A 22,768-nucleotide genomic window follows, 5' to 3' on the forward strand; every position below is an offset into this window, starting at 1 on the left:
GGGGGGGATCAAGCCAGTGTTTCACACGATGCTGGTTGCGTCGGGGGAAAGGGGCTGCAGGGGAGCAGCTGTTTTCAAACTCTTGGGTTGGGTTTTCCTCCTTCCTCCTCCGCCTTGATCTAACGTGTGTGGAAGGAAAGCAGCACCCCCTGTCCCTGCCAGCCCCCCGACAGGGATCCCAGGGTGGAAAAGCTGCCCCGTTCCCGCGTGGCACTTTGCCCTGGCATTGTGGAGGTCCTCAGCCACGCCGTGGGGAAGAGCCTTCCCTCAGCCCTGGGGGAGCAGAGAGAGGTGGTTTGTGTGAGCAGGGCTGGGATGCCCTCCCTGAGGATGCTCTGCTCTACCATAATTGCGGGGATGTGCCAGGCAGCTTCTCCGGGTGGGCAGCCAGGACAGGATCGTTGTGTGCGGTCACCGAGTTTCTCTTCCCCTGCGTGAGCACTTCTCGGTGCTGGAAGCTCACCTGCTGCTTGCCAGCACGGCAGGGGGATTCTCTGGGAGGGGGGGGCTGCTTCATGCCTGACTCTGCAGGCAGCATTTCTGTAACAGGGCTCCAGGGACAGTCAGTGAACCAAGGGCAGTGGCAATTAAACCAGCAGTTTGTCTGTTGCCAAAGGGTCAGAGAACGAAGCTGGGAAGGACCGTGGTTCCTCCTTGCCCTGCACTGGCAGAGGACGAACATCGTATCGGGCTTGGCTTCTCCCTCTGTCCTGGGCTGGCAAAGTGACTGTCTCTAGGACATCCCCAGGAAGAACTGATGCTCCCCTGTAATGAGGGCATCCTCTCTTCTCTGGGACAGCAAGGCTGGTGAGGATTGAAGTGTGCTTTGCTTGTCATCCGAGTCTCTTGACATCAGGGAGCGATTCCCAGCATCTCCATGTGGTTTTGGATTATTTCATTGACACATCTGGAGTGCTGGGACTGAACATCAGGCTTTCTGAAATGCCACAAGCTTGGACACTGATGTTCAATGTGTGCCTGGTGCCAGAGGAACTGAGCTTTGTGCAACTGCGAGCCTGCCAAAACTTTCTGAACCCCTGGCTAATTTTAGCAGGGCTTGATGGAGAAGTAGAGCCTCTGGAGACATCCAGCTCCCATGCCGTTTGGGGACCCTGGCAGCTAGGTGGATGGGGAGGCAGCTCCTCTCCATCCAAGGGATGGCAGCTGAGCTGGGCGTTCCAAAATCGCATCCCAAGTGCAAACTCAGCATTGGGACCCTGCCCTCGGGCCAGGGCTGTGCTGGAAGAGGAGCAAGGCAGGACCCTCTGGCGGGTGCTGTAGCTCCAGGCTGCTCTCCCCACAGCCTGGATGATCTGTACCCAGGGAACAGACCTGATGCTGAAAAGCCACTTGCTTCCTCACGGTGCAGGAGATGAGGACTGTTAACTGGCATCTTCCTTTTATTTTCCTGCTGTAAGTACTTGTGCTGAGGTATGGATGCCCCAGCACATCTCACCTGGCTGATAACTCTGAAGCATAATGACTGCACAGTGGCCTTGGGGATTGCAGCACTTTCATGTGAGTCCATTACAAAAGCTCCCAGAAGAGGAATTAAAGCCGGGTTCCTTGCTTCAGCACTGAGCAGTTGGTCTCTCTCCGGCAGCCCCTCCTCTGCTGTGGGGGAGCCCCTCCAGAGGCTGCAGCCTTGCCACTCAGATTTCCCTGGAGTGGCAAGAGGTGGCATGGTGTGCAAATCACTTCTGTAAACCACAGGAGTGTAAATCAAACACCTACTTGCCAGAGCAGGGGACCAAAATTAGGAGAAGCAGCCAGGAGAGGCTTTTGGTCACCGACACAGAATTTGGCATGAGATCCTGTTTTAAGCTGTTGGTTGGCAAGACAGGTTCCTTGGCATTAGCACTTTTTTGCATTTCATTTTCTCTGAGAGGAGAGCTCCCAGGTTTCAAGCTAGGCAGTGGTGCCGGCACCAGGGATGTACCAGGGTTGCACAGGGCTCTGTGCCGCACTGATGCAACGCCACGGGTCAGAGCTGAAGATACGGAGATGCCAAAGACAAAGAGGGGCACTTCTGGCACCTGCTTGAGACCTCTTCTGTCTTTACCAGATGGTGACAAGACAACAGCTCTTGGCTCGGACCTCAACAGGTCCAGGCTCTCTCAGCTGGAGATGCACAGAGATGGGCATCTGGCTTTATTTTGACATTTGCCAGCAGCGTTGACTTCAAAGGGAATGGTCTGACTGGGATGGGATGGAGCCAAACCTGGGGTCTGGGCATGGAAAAAGCCCACAGCACCTGGGGGAGATTAAGATCCAGGAGCTTTAGTGTAAAGACGCCGACAGAAGACATTTCCTTCAGGCACCATCTGGCATCTAGCATGGCTTTAAAGCCTTGTTACATCTTGGGGAGGGAACAACAATTTCCCTGGTGCTGCTGTGGGGCATGTTGTGCCTTGCCAACTCTCCTTCCCAGCTGTTTTCTCCTCTGCTTGATGGCTTTTGGAAGCTGTCCCCTGCTTGGGAGAAAGAAGGGAAGTTGATCATGCCGAAGGCTTTGCACACGTGGTAACCTCTGTCCCTCCCCATGGCTGGGCGCTGCTGCCGAAAGCGTGGGCTGTGTTGACTTTCCATCCAGACGGTTCCCATCAAGTTCCGGAGGTGGAGGCTGGATGGTTTAGTAAGGCAGAGCTTTGCAAACTGTGCGGGGATGAGCGGGATGTCCCCGTTTTATTTGAGGGTGTGTGTGTGTGTGGAAAACAAAGACTCCCGCAGATACTTTTGCAAGGTGTTGGAAGTACGGCTTCCTCCAATAGAGCCCTGGCTTCCCTTCCCCTGGCTCCCAGGGGCCCCTCAATGTGAATGGGGCACTTCCCGTTGAGGCAGGTATCGAGAAACACATCTGAGGTGCCTTTTGTGCTCGGAGCACTGGCAAGGAGGTGGGTCACCCGCTCCGCTGTGTGCCAAAAACCCAGCCAGCCCAGCCAAGCATCCCAGCCTCAGCAGCATCCGAGGATGAGGAGAAGCCAGGGCTTGAAAACAAGCCCAAATGAGGCAGCTTTGAGCTCGGACCACGCAAACCCCTGCCCTAGAGCAGCCCTGGGGATGTGCTGCTGCTTCTTGTGCAGTGAGGAGCAGGCTGAGGGCCTGCAGGAAGCTGGAGCAATTAGCTGGAGTGGTTTAGCAAAGGTCACGCCATCCCCGGCTCTGCGGGGGACCCCTCAGCACTGCATGCTGCGGATCCCCTCCCCAAACCGCCCTTCTCCCTCCAAAGCACCCTCAGGGAGGCTGCTGGGACTCCGGGGCTTCATGGCTCGTCTTACACTGTCATCCTAACAGCCGTAAACAGCCATGAGGGGTGGAAGGCCCAGGGGATATTTTCAGTTTCGCTCTCAGGCAGAGCCTTGTGCCGGGGCAGTGACACGGTGACCCTGCACAGAGGAGGATGCTCTCCGGGCAGCCTGGCGATGAGGAGCCTCTTGCCCAGCTGGACGGCTTGCGGGCAGGCACAGCACACCCCGCCTGTGATTGACGCCTGCTCGATATAGCAAGTGAAAAACCTCAAAGCGAAACGGCGGCGGAGCTAATGGCACAACAGGATGTTACCAAAATAAAAGCACACCTTTTCCTCGTACCATCTTCTCTGTTGCAAACCAGCCCCAGGAACCTCCTTTGCTCAATAATTGTAAGAATGTGAACCCAGAATTTGCTTTTTCTTCAGCTTTCAAAGGTGACGTATGTACTTCTGCAAACACAAAGCGGCGGCGGGGCCAGGACACCAAAGACTGACCTGTCTTTGCTCTTTTCTCTCCCCTCATGCACAGCTTCCCTCACCCGCCAGTCCCCTCCACTGGTGTGCTGCGACGGGACCAGTAACTCCGCGGTACGCCCCTCGCTCCTGTGGCTCTGCCAGGCCTCCCGCCCCTGTTTCACAGCTGACAGCGCTCAGGGATTTCTTTCTGAAAATTGTTTTCATTTTCAAGCAGCTCCTCACAGTTGGTGTTGGCCGGTTCCCCCTTTTCCTCCCCAGGGGCTGAAAAACAAGCAGGGTGGGACCCACTCCCCGCCTGATCTCGGGGGGTACAGACTCCTCCTAGCTATTTTCTTTTTATTTTTTTTCTCCTTGTTTTTTTTTTTTTTTTTTTTTTTCAGCTGGCTCAGCAGCACTTGTATTTCCTCATTCACAAGCCATACCCCACTGCCCCGCTTCTCTTCTCATCCTCTGCGTGCTCTGCAGAGTTCTGGTGCTCCGCAGAAGCCCCCCTGTCTCCCTGCCCCACACCTCTGCCAGCCCCGGGCAAACTCCTGCTGCTATTAAAAGCTGACGCCCAGCTATATTTAAAGCATGCCTCTCCTCCACGACTTGTTTTAGGGTGAAGTTGTGCCTCCAGCCCTGCCGGAGTGCTGCTACAGAGCAAGCAAAGGGCTTAGGCTGTGCTTCCCCTCTCCCTTGTCTTGGAATATGGGGAGCTCATGAGTTTTTCTTGCCCTAAGGGCATGGGTGAAGTCTTTTTTCCCTCTGCCTGCAGGCTGATATTGATGATCTCTGATTTCTCTCCTAGCCGTCCCTCTGCCAACAGCAGCGGTGGGGTTTCCAGTGCTTGTTTGGGGAGGGATCCCCATTTTGCTTAAGCCCAGGGCTGTAGGGTCTGACTCAGCTGCTGTGCCTTCTCTCTGGCAGGAGGGCCAACAGCTTTTCTGATCACCACCCCCTACTCGCTCTGCATCTGCCCCGAGGGCCAGAACGTCACCCTGACCTGCCGGATCAGTGGTCCCCTTGCCGACCGCCACGACCTGTTCTACAAAACCTGGTACTTCAGCAGCAACGGCGACCAGAGCTGCTCCGAGAAGAAGCACATCCGCAACGTTACCGAGAAGGAGCTGCACCACGACCTGGGCAGGCACCACGAGCCGCTGGGCAACGGCACCCAAAAATCCTCCCTCTTGGGGCAAGCCAGCCATCACGGGGTGGAGTTTGTCCCTGACCACCACGGTGCCTTTCACATCATGGTGATGAACCTGACGCTGCAGGACAGTGGGAATTACTGCTGCTATGCAGTGGAGGCAAGGCGGGAGCACGGCAAGCCCCACACCCTGCAGGTTGCTCATGGCTTTGTGGAGCTGCAAATCCAGCAAGGTGAGGGGGGGCAAGGGGAGTTCTGCCAGACCCCCCATTCATGCCAGGGGGTGTTGGAGCAAGGTGGGGGATGCTGGGGTGCAGTGTCGGGGCTGGGGAGAGAGGGTGTGGTGATGCTGAAAGCCCAAACCATGTTGCAAGAGTCAAAGAGCAGCAGATGTTGAAGGGGTTTGAATTACAGCCAGAGAGCGTTGGAACATTAAAAAAAAAAAAAAAAAAAAAAAAAAAAGGAAAGAAAAAATAAATCAGGAGGCTGGAACACAATAAAATCCATGCTACATAGTTTCACTGATCTTCTTCAACCTCTTCCTGGAAGAGAGGAAAACAAACCTCAGCATAAAATAAGCTGGCTAGTGGTCCAGGCCCCAGTGAGGGCTACAGGCATTGCTCAGGATGCTGGGCTGGCAGATGACCTCAGGGCAGCAGCCCAGGGGCAGAGCGGCCCAGGGAAGCGCAAGATGGAGGGGAAGGCATCTCCCACCCCTGATTTGCAGCGTTAGGGTAGAGAATTTTAATTTTAGACAAAAAAAAAAAAAAACCAAAAAAACCAACCCAGAGCCTGCATGGCCAGGGATGGGCCCTGCCGCTGTGATGGAAAATGGGTCTTACAGTGGGAATCTCAGTGGGATGCTCTGGGCTGGTTTTCTCAATACTGGTGAGCAAAGGCAAGCAAACCTAATGGGTGTGGGAGCTCTGTCGTGCCTGAGCAAATGGCCTGAGATCTGCTAACACGCCTCTTTTCTCCTCTGCAGGCAGAGAAGGGCTTCAGAACTGCACATTTCACACCACCAGCAGCAAAGGTAAAGGGAAAAATCCCCTCTCGCCAATGCGCTGCTCATCATCCTGCCCCATCTATTTTGCTAGGGATGGCTGCTTGCTACAAACACACCAGTGTCCAGATGCAGCCTCCCCCACCCTCAGGTGTGGGGAGGGTGATTTCTGAAGCTGCCCCCATGGGCTGCATCTGACAGGCACATCCTCAGGCTGAGGAGAGCCTCCTTTGGCCTGTCACCTGGACATGAATGTCCTGAAGCCTGTGGAGAGCACTCACCCTGTAGTTATAAAGCACCTAAGCCCACCCAAAACATGATCGGGGATTTACCAGCTGCTGCCATGAACAGATGGGAAGGGACTGAAAAGTAAAGAGTTGCAGGAACCTGTTGCAACAACCTGCTGCCATCCCAAGCCCATGCCACCTCACCCTGAGCAGAGATGCTCTAGCAGGGGAAACCCAAATCTTGCTTGAGCGCTCAGACAACATGAGGCTCCCCCAGCGATGTGTCTAGACGCTGGAGGTACCCACACTTTGCTATGCAGGTGGTTTCTTGTGGGTTGCGCTGTCTACCCCTGTTTGCTGGCTCCTAAATGGGCAGATTTTGCTAAAACTGGTTTGCAGCATGGTTAGGGCCAGCCCAGCCATGGGAAACTGTCCCATGCTCCCCACAAGTGCTTTCTTGTTTCATACCCTCAGTCTTAAGTGCTGGGACACCCTGTCCTGCCAGGCAAAAAAGAAAAGGAGAAAAAAAAAAAATCCTGTCCCCCGCAAAACACACACACACACACACACACTTGGAGCAAAAACCTGCCTCCCCAGATGGATGTGCAGGAAAGGAGGGCTTGTGCTGAACCTGCCCTTGATTTAGGCAGCCCTTGGCCCTGCCACAAGCTGTCCCACATGGACCTTGATGGCCACAGATGTGCCTGCAGGTTGCCAGCCTCTCTGGGGAGCCTCCATGGGCAGCGTTCTGCAGGGGCATGTTCAATAGCAGAGACCTTGGGTAATGAGTCCTTTGATGACCGAGTACTTTAGGCAGCCTAATTTTGACGAGCTAGCCATGGGTCCGTCAGCACGCTTTGAAATCACTGGGAGCCTTTCTGCTGACTTCAGAGTGTTTTATCAGGGCCCCTGCTTCTCTCCTCATATCTAGAATACCAAAGAAAGACCTTGGGATGTCCTCCAGCAATGAGGGACTTTGGTCAAGGTCCTATACCAATGCCTCAGGGCTTATCTCCGCAACCAGCAATGTATCCCATCACGAATCCTGCTAGGAGCGGGCTGCCAGTGTGTGTGTGATCTGCTTTTCATCAGGCATGGGGCAACGGCGGTGTTGCCTCGTGCCTCTGCTACATGACACCCCCCTTGCCTCCCACTCCAGCTCTGCCCTCTTCCGTTGCAGATATCACAGCTGCTGCGCTGGCAACGGGCGCCTGCATCGTGGGCATCCTCTGCCTGCCCCTCATCTTGCTCCTGATTTACAAGCAGAGACAAGCCGTCAGCAGCAGACGTACGTACCCTTCCCTCGCCAGCCACCGGCGGGGACAGCCATCTCCTGGGCTGTGCCAGCGTGGCCTTTATGGAATGGGATGGGTCCTGCTGGGGTCGGCTGGTTCAGCTACCCTAAGTCCCACGGACACTGTGTAACGCGGCCCAAAGACAGGTCCCTGCCAGGTGCCTCCTCCAAAACTGCCCTGGGAAGGACCGTGTGTGCCTGCAGGCTACTGGAGAGGAGTGTGGGTTGGGAGGGGGGCCTGCAGTGCCTGCCAGGCACGCTGGGACTGTGCTGGGGACACTGAGACTGCAAAGATGCTGTCAGACCCCCTTCCCACTGAGCCCTTCCTCTCCACTCCAACAATCAGCTCATTTACTCATCCCTCCCTCCTCCACTGCACAGCTGAAATAGAAGCTTTGCCTTCTAAGTGCTACAAAAAAGCATTATTTGTGCTTTTTCTCCCCCCCTCTTTAAAGAGACCCCTTATGTGTCTGTGACAATAGGACTGCAGCAAGCCAGGTCTCCCCACAGTGCCAGTGATTTCAGTAATTAAGCAGAAAGGGCACCACCTTAAGTGGCACAGCCATTTCATCAGGTCTTGGGCAAGCTGGGGGCCCTGTGGTTTCTCTCACTGAGCTTGGTGGGCGGCTGTGTGGCTCTGAGCAAACCCTTTGGAGAAGTGGTGTTTGCAGCAGCGGTGGGCACGATGCCGGCCACAAGAACGGGAACTGTGCTTTTGACATCCATCCCTGGCCAAAAAGACTGGCCACGTGCCTTCATTCATCTGTTTTGCCATGGCTGGGGGGCAGCTCCCCACCTAAGCAAAGCTTCACCTAGATGCTATGTAACCCAAGAGGGAAGGCAAAACCCAGGGGGATTTGTGTTAAGGGTGTCTCATACGAGGTTAGCTACAGGTTATTTCCACTGGGCACTTTGCATCGACACAGTCTGGGACAAAACTTGTGCATCTTGCCTTGGGGTATTTGCCCCAGGTAACAGGCTGCCGGATCTGCTGCGGCTGTGGCAATGGGGATGAGGAAATAAATAACAGGGTGTGCCCAGACAAACACAGGGGCAACCAAATGCCAGGGTGGTATTTTGCAGAGCTCTGGGAGGGTGTCACAGGCTGGTGGTGGGCGCATACAGGCACAAGCAGGACCAGGCTGCAGCCTGGGCACCGCAGCTGCGCCTCACCTTGCCCTGTGCTGGCAAAAGCTTCCCTTTCTCCATTCTTCAGAGCTTGTGGTTTCAATTTGGGAGGAGGCTGGGCTGCAGAGGAGGTTTGGGAGCAAAGAAGAGGCTGATGCTAAAGAAGGGAGAGAGGAATGCAGAGGATGAGGAGTAGTTGGACATGGATGAGACACCAGAAAACAGTGTATGCAGTGGGTCTGGGTTCGATGCTGGGCTTCATGCTGCCAGCACTGAAGCCAACTTTTTTGTCTTTGGCAGGTGCCCATGAGCTCGTCAGGATGGAAAGGTGAGGAAACCCACATGCTTCCAGCTTCCCCCAACCTCTTCGCACCCCCTCTGCCCACATCCCTGACCCTGCAAGGGTCTTGTCCTCTCTTCCCCTCCCCTTGAAGCTGGAGTGTATCCTCGCCGGGCAGAGTGAGGGGGATGCTGGCAGCACTCATGCCTGGGATCCTGTTTCTTTCCAGGCAGCCACTGTTTCTCTTCCCTCCCTGCAAGTGGGAAATGCCTTGTTTCTTTTTGCCTGTGCCAGGGGCATGCATCTCACCACGCTCCAGGAGAGTTTGAAACCACGGAGCCTTTTGGCTATGCTTTCCTCCCTGTGCCGGGCTCCCTGCTCACTCTCAGCAGAGGTGCCACCATCTGAACCTGCTCCCTACCCTTTCTTCTTGGTCGTTCCCAGCGCTCAGCCAAAAATCCTGGGGATAAAAAAGGCTCCCGAATTAAAAATGCAAATCCCCACCCCTCTCACCCTCTCCTTTTCCTGCAGCAGCACCCAGGGCATCGAAAACCCCGTGTTTGAGGCGGTCCCCTCGGCAAGCACGGAGTCGCGGCCCCGACCCCAGCTCTCCTACATGGCCAGCCGGCAGCCCTCCGAGTCCGGCCGGCACCTGCTCTCTGAGCCTGGCACCCCCCTCTCCCCCTCCGGCCCCGGGGAGTGCTTCTTCCCAACACTGGGTGAGTGACCCTAACGGCTGAGCCCCCATGGGGACCACTGCGGGAGGGGCGGGAAGGAAAGGGGCAGCGAGGAGGGGTGAGCGGGAAAGGGAGGGTTAAATATCAGCTGCAGACTTTGCGTTATTTGGGACGTCATGTCCCAGGGCTCTGAAGATGGGAAGGACCCAAAGCCTCTGTTTTATGTGCAAAAGCAGAGTTTGGCTGCTTCCCGAAGCTTTTCCCTGCAGCTGCAAGCTAGACTACTAATACCCTCCGTCTGCCCTTTTCCAGATCCTGTTCCTGACTCACCAAATTCCTTGAAAGCCTAAAGGCCCTGGAGGAAACCACATCCCCCAGTCACAGCCGGGAGAGGCCAGGCAGCCCCGCGCCATGCTCGTCCAGCCGAGACCCCGGGAGGGCACCATGGCCATGGGCAGCAAAGCATTAAAAAATGAAGCTGCGTGCAGGAGCCCTGTGCCTGCCTCCTGTCCTGACTCTGCCCTGGGGCTGGAAGCGAACCTCTCATGCCCAGACTCTGGTTTTTAACTACTTATTTCTGTGGAGAAGAGCATGGCTCTGTATCGCTCATGTTTTACAGACTAGCTGAAAATTGGGGATGCAGGGAAGGAAGGATGACCCACACCTGCAAACCTCCCCGAGGTTTTAACTTATTGCCAGGGGTTTAAGCTGTGCAGCATCAACCTGTTTCTGCATCTCTGACTGAACATCCTCTCCGGATAAAGTACTTTATCCACCGTGAGACAAAACAGGGTCACCGGCCAATGTTATACTATCTTTTTCTTTGCAAAACAGGAAGGGGAGAGGCTCCCTGCAGCTGATGGAGCCCTCCTTCCCCACCAGCCTTTTGAGACAGCCACTTGTGAGGCTGCCACGTTTTTTGCTGGACACATGTCGGCAAGAGCCTTATTTCTGCTGCAATTTTATCCTCGGCTTGGGATCAGGGGAATTTGTCTTTCTGTTTCATTATCAGTGCTGATTAAAAGAAAAAAAAAAAGGATGTTTATGGGTTTTGTTTGTTTGGGTTTTTTTAAATGCCTGTAATTTAGAATGTTTATCTGGAAGGTATTGGAGGATGTTCCTGTGATGTATCTGAGAGCCCCCGTGGAGAGGTGGAGGCACAGGAGCACACAGGGGGTGGTGGGAAACATTCTGGCTGGCTTCCCCCCATCCTCCTGGGGCACCACACCAGAGCAACCATCCCTGGGGCCACTGCCCTCATCCATGCCCAAGGACCTTGCTATGCCCCAGGGGATGTGGGTGCCCTCACAGCATCCTCCATCCAAATGCAGCACCCTGGCATCTCTTATCCAAAAGAAGCCATGGGTCAGGCTCTAGCATGACTCAGCCCCTGGCGAGGAGATAAAACCTTGTGGTAGACTCTGTTACTCAAAGGATTTGTTTGGTTTTTTTCTCTTGCTTCTGTTTTGGTAAAGCGGGGAAAAAAATTGCCACTAGACAAACATAAACATTACTCATACCAAAACAGTGTCAAACCTGAGCAATAGCCGTACCAGGCTGCGTGCCCGCGCAGAGTATCCCTGGCACCACGCCAAATTTTCACACTACGTGACTGGAGGAAACAGTGTTTGCCTCTGCAACGAGCTGGGGACACCCTGGATTTGACTAACCTGGTTTGGCTTCAACAAGAGCAACTTCAAGATGGTCTGGCTGCAGGACCGGATAAAGGAGAAGCCAGCACCAACGCCCACGTCGTGGACGTAACTTCCTGAACACGGGACATTGTGCTTTATTGCGAGCCATGGCTCAGCCCCTTTCCCGGCTGCGCTGGGGAAGTCGCCCAGTGCCTCGGGTGCTTCCCTCTCCCCGTCCCAATGGCTGCAGCTGGAAAGACACACGGAGGATTTGTCTGCCTGCAGGTCCTGCTTTGAAACCCTCCGTTTGCTAATGAATGCAGTGTTTGATGACAGAATAAAGCTTTGTTGGAAACAGGTTTCTCTCTGTGCTGCAGGAATCCCATCTTTTGGGATGCCCCGTGCCGCAGGCAGGCGCAGTGGGCAGGCAGAGGTGAGCTGAGCAGTCATGTCCTCTGCCAGAGGCACTGATGTGGCACGTTGGGGCACTGTGCAGCATCAGGGACCGTTTCCCAACGGGAAAGCTCACCAAACTAAAGACTTTTAAGGGAAAAGAGTGATGGCTATCCAGTCTTCTACACGTACTGGAGCAGGATCCCTGGCACGCTGGGTGCTGGCACCCCACCTTGGTCCCCATCACTGATGAAGAAGATGGTGAAGGTGACCCAGCAAGGTGCTCATGGACCTTGCCGGGTCTCACCAGCTCTTGCAAGCACCTGGCTTGGGAACGCACATCGAGCTGGTGCCCTGCTGCCGGCTGTTTTCCGCTGCATCAGCACTCAGAGCGTGGCTCATGAGGAGGGTGAGGAGCTGCGGTGTTCACCTGAGCTCTTGTTTCAGAGCGGGCGGACGGGAACAGAAACTGCAGAGGCTGAAGCAGCCGCGGCTGGGGGCGGCTGCATGACAAGCGTCTGGGAGGTGAGGAGTGACTTTGCCCATCCACCCTGCCTCTCTGCAGGCACCAGTGCCTGGGTCTGCGGGTGCCAGGAGGAGCCCCGCTCGGGCACATGCGGGTGCCGCAGCTCTCTTGGGCAAACATCCTCCCTTCTGCTGCAGAAGTGCCCCATGACTGCAGAGCAGGGCCAGCCCTTGGGGAGCTGCAGCTGCAGGCTTGCGCCAGGTCAGACAGAGCCTGGGTCACTCCTGACATTCCCAAGCAAGGACAAGACCTTCTAGTTGCAGCTCACCAGCTTGTGAGGGTTTTCTTCCCTGCAGTGCTTTTTGGGGTAAATGTTTTCCTTTTATCATCAGCAGTTTATTCTTTTGCCCCTGCATTTCCAGCTCCCGAGAGGACGGCCAGACTTCCATGTACCCCTGCTGTCCTGGGTATCACCACAGGACTTCCAAGTCCTCTCCCAGCTCTGCCTCCTCTGCTTCTCCCACACTCAGAAAGCCAAATCTTGAAGCACATGAAGGGACGCATGAATTACAAATAATAATTCCCTTTTGTGCATCATTGCATCAGCCTAGATTTGTGAAACCAAAGTTTGTGGTGGGTGACAAACTCCTGACAGACTTCATTTCATCACCCAGGCTTGAGACCAGCAGTCCCTGAGTGACACGCAGGATAGCCTTTCACAAGATCTAAGTGTCCTCAAGCTCCAAAAAGGGCCAAAACTCTTCTCTCCACTCAGGAATCAGGTCACTGGATGCTTTGTTTCACTTCAGCATGGCGGGATTTTGATTGTTGTTGCTGGCATAACTTGCGCTGGTGACGTGGTGCAGAAACCCTGAGGACAAGTGAGGCTGCTGGGACGCTGCTTTGGCAGTGTGAAGCGATAAACTGTGTCACTTGTCCTCTGCAGCACCGGGAATGGAAGAGGGCATTGCCATGGCAATGGGATTTGCTGGTTTGTCACATGGCATTCCTCACCACAGCAGCATCAGCGATGCTCCCAGAGTGCCGGGGCAATGGGGACAAGTCAGAGCTGGTGATAGCGGGTGCTGCAGTTACATGAAGCTGCCTTCTCTCATTTTTGGAGAAGAGACTTACCTAGATTTAAGCTCCAGTGGCAGCACAACTTAAGAAATAGATGGTGATGCACAAGCAGGTGTGTGAACTACCCGGGAGGGAGGAGTTGAGAGTGCAAAGCCCAAAGCGAGAGTTGCAAGCCACAGTTTGCATTTGCTGGCTGCAACTTGTTTCCTCAAAATGTAGAGCAGGGCTTTGAAGCGAGAGCTCTGCTGGGAGATCAGAGAGATGGCAAGAGATAGCAGGTGGAGGTGGGGAAGAGGAAGGATGGCAGGGTGTTGCACAGGGTGTCATTCCTCCCCATCTCACAGTTTGGGCTTGCTTTGTGCACACAGGCGCTCGCTCAACTCCCCGCAGAGTTGTATGGTTAGGAGGGACTCAGGGCTGGAAAATGCCCCACGTGTTATTTGCTCTTTTGACTCTCCCACGCCAGAATCCTTCTTAAAGCCACAAATAATGAGACTTGTTATTCGCAGAGCAGGGAAGGTGTGAGGGAGAGAAGCCAGGCTGCAATTGCAGTTACCCACCAGGCACTCCTGCACACAGGTAGCTAAAAAGCAAGGTGGCTGCCTCCCAAGACTGAAGGATGATGGACAGGGTCTTGTATTGGCCCCCAAATGTATGGCCAGACCCTGCTCACCACGGGCAGGGTGCTCTCAGCAACAGCAACGCAACTGAAAGGCTGCTCAAATCTTGCACGGCAGGGACTGCAATGGCTATAGTGGTACTCACTGGAGCTCTTCTCATTCTCAAGCACCGAAAGAGACACACGAGTCCATGGTGAGCTGAACCATGTTTCCAGCACGCCCCTGCCCTGAGATGCGTGAACAACACCCCAAGATTTTCAGACTCGGAGCATGAGGAGCCGGTGGGCAGGACAACTCCTGCAGCCACCAGCACACTTGCCTGTTGGGGTGCTATTGATATTTTTGGCATTTACGGATGGGAGATGGCAGCTTCCCCAATGACTGCAAGAGAGAGTCCCACAGAACCAGGCACTGAAGGAGGCTCTGAATCAAACCTGTACTCAGCAGATTTGGACTCTAAGTCATAACCCAAACGGCTGGGTCACCAAAACATCCCACCCTGTGCCTGTTCCCCCCTTCCATGCTTGACTTCTCAGTGCTAAGTTCGCTTCCGCAGTGCTGCCCAGCTCCATCCTCCCCCCTTGATAAGCACATTTTGGTGGCTCACCGACAAGGAGGGGTTGCCCTCATCCTCGACGGTGACCACCAGGCTGTAGAAGCTCTGCCGCTCGCGGTCTGGTGGCGAGGGCCGGGTGGCGATCTCGCCGGTGACGCGGTCCATGCGGAAGGTCAGGTCCTCGTTCCCGTGGGTGATGTAGTAGGAGAGGACGCTGTTGAGGCCGATGTCCCGGTCGGTGGCACGGACCTGGGCTACTGCTGTGCCACCACCGACGTTCTGCAGGGTGAGTGGCAGAGATACACGGCGTGAAAAAGCATTCACCTCATAAACATATAAAATGCATAATAACATTAATAACATAATTTTAATATAGAGTGGGGCTTTTCCAGGTGCTTGAGGCTCCAAACTCTCCCCCAACCCCCAGCAGCCAAGCAGAAGGCCTGCTCTCAGTCACCAGTTCCCAGATGTTGTTTTTGCAGTGCTTATTGCAAATGATGTTTTAGCAATAGATGCATCTTCGTGCAAAAAATTAACCAAGGTTACTTGCACTGCCACAGATAGCTCAGCTGGGAATCAGCCCGAGGCTTAGCAATGGAAAGCTCTGCCCTTTGCTTGAGTGCTCAGATCTTTCTGGTTTGAAACTCTGAAATTAAATGTATTTTCTCCATTAGCTTTCAAAAAGAAACAGAATAGAACTGGCATGTGACATTTGCTGGTAGGTCACCAAAGACAGCTGCCACCGCATGCTGGAACTGCACCTTTTTCCTTATGTTACAGCATCTCCCATTTTTTGTGATGAACCAGTCTGATTCCCTGCCGCAGAAAGCTGCACATTAGGTCCTATCTAGACTGGCACAGCCTGGAAGAGCGTAAAAACCAGTGTGTGTGCAAAGGTGAAGGCTGTGTAATGGACTCAGAGATCAGCTAATTATTTTTGGATAGTCCCATTACAGGGGAAATCAAAACAGAAATTCTGTTCTTCAACCAGCTCTGAACATGTATTAAATAGATAAGAAAACCCTAACAGGGCAATAACTTTAATGCAAAGCTATTAATCATGAGCAGCACTTCCTCACAGCTAAGTGTCACTGGCTATTACTTGTATTTCATTTTTCATCATCAAATTGAGAACCCCCCCTGGTCCAGGAATTAAACTGTCAGGAAATAAGTTGTCTTTTCTCACGCCTGATTGTGTTTTATTGCTTAATTATCTAGCTCTTGCCGAGCTGCTTCCTGAAAGCAATTTCTATTCTGCACCGTGCTGCCTCTTATGTCACTTCGGTGGCATTTCCATGGGTGTGTAGCCACTTCTCCTTCCTGCTGGTTCCTGCAGCCTCATGGACTTAAGTTGCCTGCAGCGCTCTCTCCTAGCCCCAAACTGGGAGGCCATCACAGGTGAGGGCTTGCAAGGGATCAGCAACCCTTAAATCACCAAGGGTGAGGTCTGACCACAAGGTCTGTCTTGTGGTCAGACCTTACCTTGGGAGGAAGGAAGGAGAGGAGCCGGGCTGGGCGCTCACCTCGCTCACGCTCACGTTGTAGCCGAAGGGGCTCTCAATGACAGGGGGGTTGTCATTGACGTCGAGTATGTTCACTCGCAGGGTGTGCTCCTTCCTCCGAGGAGGCACGCCACCATCCGAGGCTTGGATCTGCAGGGGGGGACATATTTTAAAAAAACAATGATATTTTTAAGCTCACAGTCTCAAGAAAACAGCCTTGATGCTCAAACCAGAAGAAGCCCAAGAAGGTAAGTGGGGTGGTTTGGTGCTTACCCGTAAGGTGTAGTGATCCAGCAGCTCCCGGTCCAGTGGCCGTGCCACAAACACCTCACCATAGGTGTTGTTGGTGGTACGGATCTCGAAAACCCGGCCGATGTTCCCTGATGCCAACGAGAAAGTCACCTGGAAACATCACAGGGAAAGAAAAACAGGGCAGGCAATGTGATGCTGTGAGGAGGAGGGAGAGAAAGGAGACCCTACAATAATAAACCCAGAATCGGCTTGGGAAGTCTCTGAGCATTTTGAAAGGTCTGATGTGTTGGGGTCCATGGGTGTGCTGGCTTATTGCAGCCACCCCAAAGCAAACACCCACGGGCCAACCCTGGGCTCATCCACAGCGCTCCCATGATGCTAGCAAGTTTTGGTGACAGGACTTCATTAATGTCTGTCTGTTTGGTAACGAGAATAACAAATGTCAGAAAGCTTCCTGCTCTGCCTGCCAAGGCCTTCGCTGCCATTCCTCATAGCGGGAGAGGCCACAGCTGGTTTTCAGATTGCCAGGCTCCTTTTGACACGTGTCCCACAGTGTTCTTTGGTCCAGACAGCCCAACGACAATGTTTTTTCCTCTCCTGTTGTACGCCTCGACTGGGGAGTGCTGGTACCCACTGCACAAACCCTCCCAAAATTGCTGGCATCGGTGACTGGTTTGCTCTCGCAGGGGCGCAGAGGAGGGGAAGGCGTTGGGAAGGTGCCGATGGGAATATTTCTGTATCAGTGAAACACTACCCCAGCTTTATGGACAGCCCCAGCCCTGCTGTGCTGGCCTCCCTACCTGCCCATTGCTGCCTGCGTCTGGGTCACGGGCCAGGACCACAGCCACCCGCTTGCCGACGGCACTGTCCTCTGCCACGCTGACGGAGGAGTCGGAGGTGATGTCGAACTGGGGGCTGTTGTCGTTCTCGTCCAGGACCGTGATGGTCACCTGTGGGCACGGCACAGGGCACAGGCAGGGTGCAGGCAGGAGCTGGCCTCCTGCCCACCTGGCATCAACAGCCACACCGACACCCCCCAGCAAACTCTCGATGCGTTGCACCCCTCCGAGGTGCCAACAGTGTGAGTACTGTCCATCCCATGTGGGAATGGGTGCAGGTATTTGAGCCCAAGAGCTGAAGCTACATCCCTGTCTGCAGATGAGGAGGAGAAGGAAGGATGCTTAGAGGCCAGAGAAAGAGCACAAGGGTGCTGCAGTTCTCAAGTGGTGGATTTTTCTATGGAGCATCCTCCAGTTTTTTATCCTCCAAATAGCTGGGCACAGCACAACTCCTGCTGCTGCAGGGTGACCCTTTCCTGCTGAGTTTTTTCCAAGCAGTGATTTCATCCGTGCTCACAGCACCAGAGGTTGGGCAGGGCTTGCTTTAAAGCTAGATGGGGACAAAGAACACAGAGCTGTGTGCGTGGGTGAGCTGGGCATAGAGAAGACCTGATCTCCCTCCTGGGAAAAGGCACATGGGTGAGTGAGAGATGGGGCAGGACACGCTCAGAGGGGCACTCCACTGCAGGCGACTGGGGACTGGGCTACCTCGGCCACAATTAGCCAGAGGAAATGCTCTCATCGTGTTTGTAATTAAAGAGCTGCAACTCGACACAGAAATGAGAGAGGAAGAGCCTTTCTGTTCCCGGGGCTCTATTTATGGGTGCCCCGAGCCCTCAGGTGCAGCCAGGCTGAATGCGACAACATCCCGGAGGAAGCCGGGGAGTGAGCTGTGCGCCTCGGGGTGATTCGTTTATTGTTGCTGCAGAATTCGAAACAGAGAGCCAGGAGTGGGGAGAGCCCACTCAGCTGCTGTGAGGGATCCGGCAGCTGCTGTCCCAAGTGCCAGATCGGGGCGCTGGGATTTCTGCTCGCCAGCAGCAGGGTGTCTCATGGGCACTGGAACCCCATTCCAGAGGGTGTCACAGAGGCTGGTGCTGGTGGGATGGGGCTGGAGACCTTCACCCCAGTCCCTCCCCGCAGCTCAATGCAGAGTTCAGGATGGATCCTGGTCCCCAAGATGATGCCAGCATGATGGACACGCTTACCTTCTGCGGGAGGAGAGCAGAGGGGGAAGCAGAGAAAACAAAGGAGAGTTAGTGGGGCTGAAGAGGTGTGGGCACACGTGAGGGGCAGTGGGCTAGCCCTGCGTCCCACTGTAGCACTGCTGGGGGCTGAGGGTACCCCCCTGCAGTGATTCAGAGGCTTGTCTGATGGTGCATCTGTTTTTTCCTAGATAAGCTTGGTGGATTTGCCCCTCGCCTTGGGAGAGGCTCAGACAAGAACATGGCAGTGTGTGGAGAGCACAGCCACCGCACCCATGGCTGGGGACGGGCAGCGCTTGCAGCCTCACTGCCTTTGCCATCCAGCATCCTTTTTAGAGGCAACAGATGCACCAAGACACGAGACCACTTGAAACACTGAGCACTGCCCCTCACTACTGGAGGCCAACCTCCAGTTCCAAACCCCTCCCTGAGGCCCCACTCCTCCATCTGGCCCAAACCAGCAGAATTGGGTTGTGCGAGCCAAGCTGCCCCTGCCCACAGCATGGGGACCAGGCTTGCCCTGCACCCAGTGTGCCTCCTGCCCCAGCACAGAAATGCAAATCACCCCCTGCTCAGCTGCCTTTGAAAGTGCCAAATATAACCCTCTTAAACATAAACCACAGCGAAGTATTTCAAGGCCCCAAAATTTACCTCCCTCAAAACTGTTTTAGCTTGGCAAGTGACCTGCAAACTCTACAGTTTGGAGTGGTTGTTGTTTTTTTTTTTTTCCCCGAGAAATCCCACCCTACGACATGCAAAAGCTAAAAGGCACTAGTCCATGCTTCTGCAAATGCAGGGTTTCCCCCAGATCAGGGTTTCCAGATACCAGTGGTGGGAGCAGAGAGGAGAACTAGGACATGCTGTCCCGTGCCAGAGGAAGAAGGAGCTCTGAAGTCAGCTCTGCCTGCACAGAGGTTGGTGGGGAAGTGGGTAGATCTACTCACCACTGTGGAGTCAATCTTCGGTCCTCCATCATCGGCCACCACTGTCAGGGTGTAGAAATCTCCTTTCTCTCGATCCACCTGGCCTTTGACAGTGATCACACCCTGCCAAGGATGAACAACAGCCATGCTGGCCACCAACACTTTGGTGGACAAGCAAGCCAGGAGGGGTCACACTGTGCCTACTTACAGTGATCCCGTTGATTTTGAAAAGGGAGAGTGCCTGGGCATTGGTGTTGGGGTCAAATTTGTAGGTGATCTGATTGAGGTTGTCGATGGAGCGGGCCTGGACCCTGAGCACCTCGGAGCCCAGGGCGATGTTCTCCATGATCACGGCTTCATAGCTGCTGTTGGAGAACTGCACAGCCTCATCCAGCTCATTCAGCAGGCTGACGTATACATTGCAGAAGCCCTGGTTGTTGGGGGGTGCCTGGTCTGTGGCAGAGACGTTCATCAGGTAGCTGGTTTTAGTCTCATAGTCCAGGTAGTCGATCGTCGTGATGAGGCCCGTGCTCTCATCGATCTCAAACTTCCCTTCAGCGCCCGACAGGATTTTGTAGTTCACCAGACCGCCGTTCCCTGGGACAGGAGCAGGAACCATGGTGCTGGTTGGACCAGGTATCCCAGAGAGACAGGCACCACCAATGCTGACACCCACCACGGAGCAGAGCCCACCCCATGTGAGGGTTTCAGCCCAGCCACACTAGGATCCACACAGTGGCTGATTTCACCACTTCTCCCTCAAGCTGGGCATTTCTCACCCCCAGCTTCCTACCTGTGTCTCGATCAGTAGCCCGGACCACCGCCACTGAAGTCCCTATCCCCGCCGTCTCCCGCAGCCCCAGGCGGTTGTACTGCCTCTGGGTGAACACCGGCACCTCATCGTTGACATCTTCCACGTAGACAATCACCTGAGAAACCCCCCAGAGAAACCATGGGTGAGCCAGGCAGGCTTGTGAACCCTTGCCAGCTGCTTACACTTGTGATGGGAAATATATCCTTCACAGCACTCATCTGCTGCACAGGAGAACTGTTACCTCTACTACGAACACCACGTGACGGAGAGTGAACACACACTGTTTAACATCACAGATTTAAACAAGCCCTGTGGTCAGAGTGACTCAGTCCTTCCCTGGCCGGAGGGAAGTACAGTCTGTATATTAATTCCTCTGTACTTTGGGATCCCCTGCTTGAAACCTCACAGTTAAGAGACGTAGAAAGGCTGACGACTTGGTGGGAAATTCTGCTCAAAGTTCAGCGGGTTGAGCTGCTGTTTCCCCAGGGAACATCCTTTCTCCTCCTGCTTTGCTGCTCGCTGCTGGTGCTGCAGGCATGTTGCGCTCGGCCAGAGCCCACCCCACCAGTGAGTTTAAAAATAGATGCAACCAGAGGGCTGGGTTTGTGGGAACCGTGGGAAGATGGTGTGTCACTGCTAAAGATTATTGCCACTGGGTCCTGGCTTATTTACATAGATGCCTGGCCAGGAGACATAGTTTTCAACTCCCGGCAGCTGAGCCAGGTCTCACCGGCTGAGTGGGACTCCCTCTGACAGCAACTGCCACACCACTTAGCACTGAAATGTCACAGGAAAAATGAAAAAAAAACAACCAAAAAAATCCCCCAACAAGCTCTTCTCCACCCACAGGCAGCCCCCGGAGACTTTCTGTCAGCATTTCCATGCCTGATCTCTCAAACTTCCTGCACGCCTGCACGGGTTGGAAATGACTGCCCTCTGATGAAGCATCCTGAATATTTTGCATGAACTACTCTGCCACCCAGCCCTGCTGCCCACCCCTGGTCCTTACCCGCACGGAGCTCCTCATGGGTCCCTGCTCCGTGTTGTAGGCCTCCACCTCCAGGACGTGAGAGGAGTTTTGCTCCCTGTCGAGGTGCCTCACACCTCGCATCACCAATCCGGTGCTGGGATTGATGCGGAAGTGGTTCTGCTCGTTTCCTGGCAAGGGGGAAAAGTGAGATGGATGCTTCCCACTGCCACTGCATCAGTCCTGGTGGCATACTGAGACCTCCCCAGGGGGCTATCTTGGAGGAAGATTATTGAGCAAAACTCCAGCCCCATCACCTCCATCTACATCAGGCTCAGCTACATCAGGGTTTTGGCCCTGGTTGAGCCAGGATCTACAACATCTAGGTGTCTATCCATCACAGATCATCCCCCAGCAATTAACCTTAATGCTGAAGTTTTGCTCAGGGCTGGGGGAAACGTTTCTGTGGGTTGCAAAGTGCAAAAGGATGGAGAGTGCAACCTCCTGAGGCTGTACGTGCAGCTGACCAGAGTCTGGTACAAACCCATCGATGCACAAAGGGGTACCTGGACTTACCCTTGACAATCCTGTACCACACTCTCCCGTTAATGCCTTCATCTGCATCTGTGGCTTTCACCTTCATGAGAAAAGGAAAGCAGTGAAGGTGAAGGGCAGAGATTTCCAGACTGTGACAAGTCCTCCCACCCTGCCAAGTCTGGACATCCTGCTCCTCCACCTGAGCCAGTTTGGTTACCAACTGCAAAGCAAAATAAGTTACCCTCCCCTCGCCACCGGACAGCAGGGATAGCAAACTCGGGAGCCCTTGGCTACCAGGTGAGCTGCAGGATGGGCTCAGGATGAGAGCTGAGCCTGAGGACCATGCCATAGAACCTGCGGGTCAGCGCGCTGGTGGAGGGGCTGCCACTGGTCCTGCCCTGCACGCCGATGCTTGCCCAAAGGAGATGCTGTCAGGGACGGAGCCTCCCTGCCTGCAGAGCTGGCTTGAGCTGGGCAGGGAGAGCTGCTCCCACGCCTGGTGGGCACGCAGCCCATGGGCAAGTCACTCAAGCAGCATCATACGTAAAAATTATGGAAAGAAAGATGAATGCAACCAGCTTAGAGCATGTCGGTGTCTGGACGCTGGTTTGAGTCCTCACAAGACCCCGAGCAGAGGGTGGGAGCACACCTTATCTGTGATGCACTGCACAGTCCATGCACGTACTGAATGAGCCGTCCACCCTGGGAAACCCAAGACACGGGTCCCCTCTGGTGTCTCTGAACAACACTGCAGTGCTTTCCCTGCAAACCCTAGCCAGCAAGCAGTCCGCTGGCCCCAGCAGCTGGGAAGCAGGACCCAGCGAGGGGCAGCAGGGCCCTGGCTTCATCCCCGGCTGGCACCGAGCCGCTGCATCTCCCCTCCGCAGAAACCGCTTCCCACAAAGCATCCAAACCACAACCGCAGCGGAGGCCGCTTGCGAATCACCGAGGCGAGAACATGGGGAATGCCTTAGCCTTTAATTCTCCACCTGCTTCCCCCAGCAAGGCATCTTCTGCTGTGTCTTCTCCCTACAAATATTACTCAGCAGTATCCTTTTCCCGGGCAGGTGTGGGTTTGCACCCAGACTTGCACTGAAAAGAGAAGGGGTTGCTGCAAAAGATGCACGTGCAGCTGGAACAGTGAGGCCATTTATGGGGGCTCAGCTTTAAAGCGCTGGGCTGGCTTTCACCCACAGCCCCATACAATGCTTAGAGGAGTCAGATAGGCTCTTCCGAAATGTAGTTTTGAGATGCCTTGAACTGCTCCTGTTCCCTTCCACCAAATCTGCCTGCATTAGCAGAAACCTTAGAAAAAGCTGACCCCTGCACTTGTAAACTAGCTGGATTTCCCATCCCTGTGCCACGCACGCTCTTTTCCTCTCTCTCAGAACAGTTCACATCTTGCTTATGGCTGAACGCAACCCTGTGCCTTGCTCTGGGTTTCACCATGGACCCAGCACCTTCCTTTCACAGAAGAGAGCTCTACATCTCAAACCACCTCTCCTACCCTCG

General features: G+C 54.5%; 1 protein-coding gene across 4 annotated transcripts in view; it reads right to left on the reverse strand.

Moving 5' to 3' along the window:
* CDH23 (cadherin related 23) overlaps positions 1-22,768 on the reverse strand; it is a 203,146-nt gene that overhangs the window by 20,082 nt on the left and 160,296 nt on the right. For all 4 annotated transcript variants that reach the window (XR_003398737.1, XM_026851852.1, XM_026851851.1 and 1 more), the window contains exons 27-36: positions 21,296-21,356; positions 20,762-20,910; positions 19,732-19,867; positions 19,147-19,535; positions 18,960-19,061; positions 18,019-18,021; positions 16,772-16,921; positions 15,993-16,121; positions 15,741-15,869; positions 14,269-14,496 (exon numbers count right to left, since the gene is read on the reverse strand). Coding sequence is in view for 3 of the 4 variants with exons in the window: in XM_026851852.1 (XP_026707653.1) it covers positions 14,269-14,496; positions 15,741-15,869; positions 15,993-16,121; positions 16,772-16,921; positions 18,019-18,021; positions 18,960-19,061; positions 19,147-19,535; positions 19,732-19,867; positions 20,762-20,910; positions 21,296-21,356 (1,476 nt within the window). In the remaining variant the exon portion in view is untranslated. The remainder of the gene's footprint in view (positions 1-14,268; positions 14,497-15,740; positions 15,870-15,992; positions 16,122-16,771; positions 16,922-18,018; positions 18,022-18,959; positions 19,062-19,146; positions 19,536-19,731; positions 19,868-20,761; positions 20,911-21,295; positions 21,357-22,768) is intronic.

This window comes from Athene cunicularia (genome assembly GCF_003259725.1).
Source record: "Athene cunicularia isolate RWA chromosome 6 unlocalized genomic scaffold, athCun1 chr6_part2, whole genome shotgun sequence".
Taxonomy (NCBI): domain Eukaryota; kingdom Metazoa; phylum Chordata; class Aves; order Strigiformes; family Strigidae; genus Athene; species Athene cunicularia.